Source organism: Trifolium pratense, linkage group LG5 (assembly GCF_020283565.1).
Source record: "Trifolium pratense cultivar HEN17-A07 linkage group LG5, ARS_RC_1.1, whole genome shotgun sequence".
NCBI lineage: Eukaryota > Viridiplantae > Streptophyta > Magnoliopsida > Fabales > Fabaceae > Trifolium > Trifolium pratense.
The window spans coordinates 52829394-52836703 of record NC_060063.1 but is presented as its reverse complement, the minus strand read 5'-3'; the positions used below and the strand labels follow the sequence as shown (position 1 = coordinate 52836703).

Below are 7310 nucleotides of genomic sequence, written 5' to 3'. Positions count from 1 at the left end.
AGGGCATGACCTAACACTACCCCCATAATGCAATACATAATGTTCTTAATAACTAAGAGGACATGTGACAATGAAACTGTGTTTTTTTTTATCCAAATGAAATGATGAACTCAACTTCTTATTTAAACTTACATATCACTCATCATATCTTTGTCTGTTTAGTAAAAAAAAAAAAAATCATATACTACTTGTTTGTCCTCCCTCTTTTGATATTTTATTATTTATTTGACTGATGGTAATTTGACTTTATGGCAATCTCAAGTGGATTCTATCAGTTGAATATTGAATATGAACACGAATATGCCTTTTTAGTGCTTGGTTAGAAGTTCAGCTAAAACAGTTCAATAAATACATACAGACATATATAATATTTAATTGTACCTAACTTGGCTGACAATTAATTAATCAAAACTGTTTTATGGACGCCCACTTCTTCATACACTCAAGATATCCGATTAATCACATACAAAAATATAGTTAATTCAGTAGTATAAATTTAATTTACGTTAAAAATTGTGATTAATTCATCTGGTTGAATTAACCACAATTTTAGACGAAATTAATCAACTGAATTAACCATATTTTTTCGACACGATTAATCTCGAGTGTACAAAAAGTGAGTGTCCATAGTTACTTAATGATGCTTAAAAGTCCCAAAGTTAACCAACAACCATCACATGTATTCCTCCATTCACCCACTTGATTTCTTAGAAGCTGAGTTTCTCTTACCATTGGCCATCTTATCTTATACTTAATATTTTAAGATCAACAATAAGTCAACTAGGGAAGGTAAGGACAGGCCTGTGGGGCACAGCACTCATATCATGATATCAAGAGGGTTGAATCAAAATTATAAAACTCTTAGGAATTGATAAATATAGAAATTTTCTATTTGAACAAAAGAAGAAGGAGACAAGTTGAAAGTGACTAGTACTATTTTATTACAACAACTGAAAATTGTTTTTTGGAACATGTTCTGAGATTTATGTGAAAATGAAGCATAGAACATGATGATTCTTTGTCTGTTAGCACAGTAGCCTTGTCTTTCCATTCTTTCAACTTGTTTGGCGCCAGCCATGAAGACTGTTCTTTCTATAAGTTTCTTGTTTTGTTGCTCTCTTCTGTTCCTTCTTTTGGATTCTTCAACTTCACTTCCTCTATGTATTGATTCAAGTATGTCTATATTTTCTTTTGTTTTTTGGGTTTTATTTACTTGATTTTTCAATATAGATGTGTATTTATTTGTTTGTATTAATTATTTTGTTGTAGGGGCACCCTTTACCCTTAATACTACACTCAAGTTTTGTCCTTACAATGGAAGTACATGTTGCAACTCAATACAAGATGCACAAATACAGAAGCAGTTTCAACAGATGAATGTATCTGATAGTGCATGTTCCTCACTTTTGAAATCAATACTTTGTGCGGTAAGGTCTTGTTTATCCTTAAATGTTTATTTTATCGATAATATGATGAACATGGAAATGTATTCATGGTTTTTATATGATCTATCAAGGTCTGGTAGGTTGACTAATTCTATTACTAGTCAACTTTGATCCATAATTTTTATGTGTGATGATAGACTTTATGTATGAATTGACGGTGAATTTGGCAAAATCACGGTAGCACACTGTGATTTTACCAAACTTACTATGAACATTCGCGGAGTATGATGGAAGAATTTTCTTGTCGTGCAGTAATGAGAACCAACGTGTTGGGTTAGATCTTGATATATTGAAACATATACTAGTAAGCAAGGTTTTAAGTGTTTTTTTGGTTCTGCAATGATGAAAATTGATTTTAGATAAAAGTGATTTGAAATTGAATGCGAAATGATTTATGTCTGGACACGTAAAATTGAGCTGAAAATAATTGAGTTTAAAAAACACATTTGGAGTCAAATGCTACAAATCCTAACTTCAAGCTAAAATCAATAAATTTGACTCTTTCTACCCGGAAACCAAACACACTAAATCGCAGTTGCGGTCATGGTCTTGACTCTTGAATATCCTAAACATTGTGAAGAACCGTAGTCAAATGCAATCGAAACAACTTCAATTACAGTTGTTGAGACATAAAAAACGTTGATGTCGTGACTTAGATTGCTGTCACGGACCTTTTTTTAAAAACCTGCTAATAATTGCTGTTTTTCAATTCAACCCTTAACTTCTGCCTTTCACATACTATGTTTTTTTTTGTAGAGGTGTGACCCTTATTCAGGAGAACTGTTTACAATTCAGTCCACAGCTAGATCAGTTCCTGTGCTTTGCAATTCTGCCATTCCATCAAATTCTTCTCAGTCAAAGGCATCACTACATGACTTCTGCTCTCAAGTATGGGATACATGTCGAACCGTGTCAATAATAAACTCACCATTTTCCCCTTCCTTACAAGGTGGAGGAGGATTACCAGCTAATAAAAATTCAACTAAACTGAATGAACTATGGCAGTCAAAAACCGATTTTTGTAATGCTTTTGGAGGAGCCTCCAGTAATGGATCGGTGTGCTTCGAGGGTGAACCTGTTGCATTAAATAACACTGATGCTCCAGTTATCCCTCCTCATGGCTTGTGCCTTGAGAAAATTGGGAATGGATCTTATATCAATATGGTTGCTCATCCCGATGGATCAAGCCGTGCGTTTTTCTCAAGTCAAATGGGAAAAGTTTGGTTAGCAACTATTCCGGAAGAGGGATCAGGAGGACAGTTGGAGCTTGATGAATCAAGTCCTTTTGTTGATCTAACTGATCAAGTTTATTTTGATACTCAATTCGGAATGATGGGAATGACATTTCATCCAAATTTCGCAAACAATGGTCGATTCTTTGCTTCGTTTAACTGTGATAAAGATAAATGGTCTGGATGCAATGGAATATGTTCTTGTAATTCAAACGTTAACTGTGATCCGTCAAAGATAGGTACTAGTAACGGCGCTCAACCATGTCAATATCAAACTGTTATTGCAGAATATACTGCTAATGGCACTGCATCTAATCCATCCTCGGTACGCATTTCTACGCTACACATGAAATTATAGTTTCTATAAGGAGTTCAGTTCAGTAGATAAAATAGAACTATCTAATCATTATTGATTTTTCAGGCTGAAAGTGCTAAACCAACTGAGGTGAGAAGGATATTTACTATGGGCCTCCCATTTACATCTGACCATGCCGGTCAAATACTCTTCGGACCCGATGATGGTTATTTATACTTCATGATGGGTGATGGAGGAGGTGGTTCAGGTGATCCATACAATTTTGCTCAAAACAAGAAATCATTGCTCGGAAAGATTATGCGGCTTGATGTAGACAACATTCCAAGTGAGTAATATATGTCATAATGTATAGTAACTCTATATTCGTAGTTTGATCACTTCTTTTTATAAAACATTCGATCAATTAATTGATTAAAAGCTAGCCATATCGATGAATAGAATCAGGCTGCTGTGTTTCTACTAGCATTGTAAATGGTTATCAGTATCTTACTATACATGCAAGTCGTATCATATCTCAATTTGGTAACCATATTAATTTATTGAGTACTAATGATAATATTTTGTAATTCATAACTCTTGACAATTAAATCTATCATGAATCTTCAGGTGCATCAGAAGTTAGTAAACTTGGACTTTGGGGTAGCTACTCTATTCCTAAGGATAATCCATTCAGAGAAGATAAAGATTTAGAGCCTGAAATATGGGCCTTGGGATTAAGAAATCCTTGGCGATGCAGTTTTGATTCAGAAAAGCCTTCCTACTTTTTTTGTGCTGATACTGGACAGGTTTGTGAATGGTTATCATAAATTAAATTTCAGAAATGGTATTTGTACATACGAAAATTTTGAAACCCAATTTTGAAACCTACAATGCAATGCTAGTTAATGACATTCAAAACTAGGGTTAGTAACAAATGGAGTTTTGTTAATGAGTACGCCAATATTGGATAACTCATTAATAATCCGCCGAGTTTCATTAATGCAATGCTAGTTAACAGACAAATTCGTTAACATTATTAACTAAGTTGTCTGTTAATGAAGTTCAATGAATGTATATCTGTTCGAGAGAACAAAAGAATGCATGCGTCTTTCTGCATTTAAGAGTTTACACAAAAATTATTTGCAGGATCTTTATGAAGAGGTGGATCTCATCACAAAAGGTGGAAACTATGGCTGGCGTGTTAACGAGGGACCGTATCCATTCACTGCTACAGAATCACCTGGAGGCAATACCTCCCTTAAATCCATAAATGCAATTCTCCCCATAGCAGGATACAACCATTCCCAAATAAACAAGAATGAAGGTTCAGCTTCGATTACCGGGGGATATGTTTACCGATCCACGACTGATCCTTGCATGTTTGGAAGGTACACAAGCTTTTTCTTTTCTTTTAAGGCCTTCAACTAGTTTTCATATTATGTAGTTGAAAGTCTCGCATAGGATAAGATATAGTCTAAAAAAGTGTTTACAAGTCTGAGACATCCTCCACCTTATAGGCTGCATTTGTAAGCACGAGTTAGACCTAACCCAAATTTTTATGGCTGCGGCTCAGATATTTTCTGTGAAACTTCTTTAAAAATCCTTTGGTGCTTTTCAGGTACCTGTATGCTGATCTTTACGCGGGTGCAATTTGGGCCGCCACAGAAGACCCTGAAAACAGTGGAAATTTCACAACTAGCAAAATCCCTTTCGGCTGTGCACACGATTCTCCTATACCATGTGACTCAGGACCTGGTAGCCTTCCAGCTCTAGGATACATCTTTTCATTTGGGCAGGACAACAAGAAAGATGTTTATATTCTTGCAAGTACTGGCGTTTACCGAGTTGTTCCTCCAAGTCGCTGCAATTACACTTGCTCACTGGAAAAGGCGTCAACAGCTGTTCCTCCTTCTCCCTCTCCGTCTCACGCAAGCCATTTGAGTAACTTCAATGGATATCTGTTTCTGCAGCTTTCATCTTTGTTGTTGCTTTTGATGAGTTTCATATAGTATATGCTAATTATGATCACTGTAAATTTCGGATAGATAAGAGAATGTTTTACTCACATGCTCTTTCTTGCTTTCTACTCTTTTCCTCTTCTTTTGTGTAAGTCTAATAATTATAAAAATATAAGTGATGAAGATTCTAATGCTAATTGTGATTATGTTTATAGTAAAAGAGTTTGATTGTTCATGATCACACATGAAACAAATTTACACTCTTGATAAAAGTTAACGATTGATACAACACAAAAATAAGTTAATGATTGAAGGAGTTAGGAGTGGTTTTACCTTTCTCTGAAAGAAGTATAACAAAAATGATGGACCCTCCAATTTCAGTCTCCACTATAGTTCAAAAGTCTTTCATTAAAGTAAATGAAGAGAGAACTGAAGCTGCTGCAGTAACTGAAGGATAGACTTTGTAGCTGACCACCCATTTTTGTTTTTCATCAGAGAAGATTTATCTGGTACGATACTCTTTGTCGGACAAATGCTCGATCCTCTTTTCAAAGGTCGTATATGTTCTTACTTTTAATTGTTTATGAGATTGAATTTCTTTAATTTATTTGAATATGAAAATATGACATATGTTTAAGGATGTTATAGGGGCATAGTGGGGTGGGAAGGACTTCCCTCGTTCTCCGTTCAACAACATGGAGACATTCCGTTCTTTTTTCTTTTGAAGATTGTTTATGTCATTTTATATTTTATATTAAGGACCAAAAAATTGGGATGTAGGAACTAGGAAGTATTATTTTGTGTAATTACTAAAGTTGACACCCTTTATTATTTTGTGTCAAATCTACTCATAACAATTGACACTCTACATATAAATATAACTTTAGAGTTTTCTACAAAACTAGTGTAAAGACCCGTGCATACGGGTCTATCGACTTTTATTCGATATTTAAGTTTGTCATTATATTAAGGTAAAAAATTTATTTAGAATTAAATAAGTTTGATACTAATTAACTTTATTATAGTATTATTAGTGGGTTTTTTTTTTAATGGATAGTATTATTAGTGGTTAATTAGTGGTTTTTTTTAATGGAGTAGTAAATTTGGTAGTAATTGTTTATGTCTCTTTTGTTGTTTAATTTGTTCGTATTAATATGTTTTGTTGCTATTTTAATGTATATAAAAAAAAGCAACAACATTTTTTTTATTTTTTATTTTGTAGAGAAAGCAACAACAATTTCTATTCAATAATGTAAATCTATAATTGATCATCATGCTTATCATTTAACTTGCATATAAGTGTATAATTATTTGTTCTACCAAAATAGCTATCCTAATTGAATGTGGCCTAAGCAATAATATAAAAATATAAATATATAATATTAGGGTGCGTTTGATCCCCTAAAAAATAGAGACATGACAATTTTTATTGTACCCTAATTGATTTGAAACTGGTTATGAGACTGGACAAATTAGGTAGCAAGGGAAAGGACAAAAACAAAATTTTTTGTCCATCACTGAACCACGGGACAACTTTTTGTCCACAGTACAACTATAAAAAATACGAAAATAACCATTTTATTTTCGAATATAAATATATTATCATCCTATATCTCTCCGGTACAGTTTTGTCATGTATTATCTTGTTCCGTACTATTCTGTCCAGTCATTGCTGTTTTACGGAAAAAATATCATATTAAAGTTTCTAAAAAAAATATAATAATAATAATATTAGATTTTCAACAAAAAAAAAAGAAGAAAATATTAGAGTTTCTACCAAAAAATATAATATTAGAGTTTCTGAAAAAAAAATACTATATATAATATTAAAGTTTCTACAAAAAAAAATATTATAGAAGCTCTAATTGAATGTCAACATAAGCAATTTATATTGAAAATATTTATTTATTATTCTTTACAAAATCACTATATCAAAACACATAGTATTGTTTTAGAAAACTCACTCAACTTATTTTGCATTACCCAAAAAATAATTGCATTTAAAAATTGGAGAAATATAATGAAAAGTCTCAAAAGGGAACAAAATAAAGATATTTAAAAAGTGATGATTCACAAAAACAGTCTTTGTTTAGTAGTATGTGGGCATAGCATAGCATAACATAGGAGATTGGACATGGGGTAAAAAACATTAAACTGCAAAAAAAAAAAAAAAAATTGTTTATGTAATTCAATTTTAAATAAATACACGACTCTTGTTATGAAATATAAGTAATAGTAATAATATATAAGTATAGAGGAGAGAAGAAGATAAGAGAGAAAGAATAGAGATTGTATTATTCTCATCAAGGTGTATCTTTACATGACAATACAAGTCCTATTTATAGGACAATATAATGGGCCAGTGGAATGGGTCAATGCT

General features: G+C 32.7%; 1 protein-coding gene across 1 annotated transcript; it reads left to right on the top strand.

Annotated features, from left to right (window-relative positions):
* Positions 1–379: 379 nt before the first annotated feature.
* Positions 380–5127, top strand: LOC123884074 (HIPL1 protein-like). The gene is made up of 7 exons (XM_045933075.1): positions 380–1173; positions 1270–1427; positions 2202–3002; positions 3099–3318; positions 3600–3778; positions 4119–4360; positions 4591–5127. The coding sequence occupies exons 1-7, from the start codon at positions 1077–1079 to the stop codon at positions 4979–4981; spliced, it is 2088 nt and encodes a 695-aa protein (XP_045789031.1). The 5' UTR covers positions 380–1076; the 3' UTR covers positions 4982–5127.
* The last annotated feature ends 2183 nt before the right edge of the window (positions 5128–7310 follow it).

Coding starts and splice junctions, on each gene's coding strand:
- LOC123884074 (XM_045933075.1), top strand. CDS start 1,077: ATGAAGACTGTTCTTTCTATAAGTTTCTTGTTTTGTTGCTCTCTTCTG. Junction 1,174..1,269: donor TCCTCTATGTATTGATTCAA/GTATGTCTATAT, acceptor ATTTTGTTGTAG/GGGCACCCTTTACCCTTAAT. Junction 3,003..3,098: donor CTGCATCTAATCCATCCTCG/GTACGCATTTCT, acceptor TTGATTTTTCAG/GCTGAAAGTGCTAAACCAAC.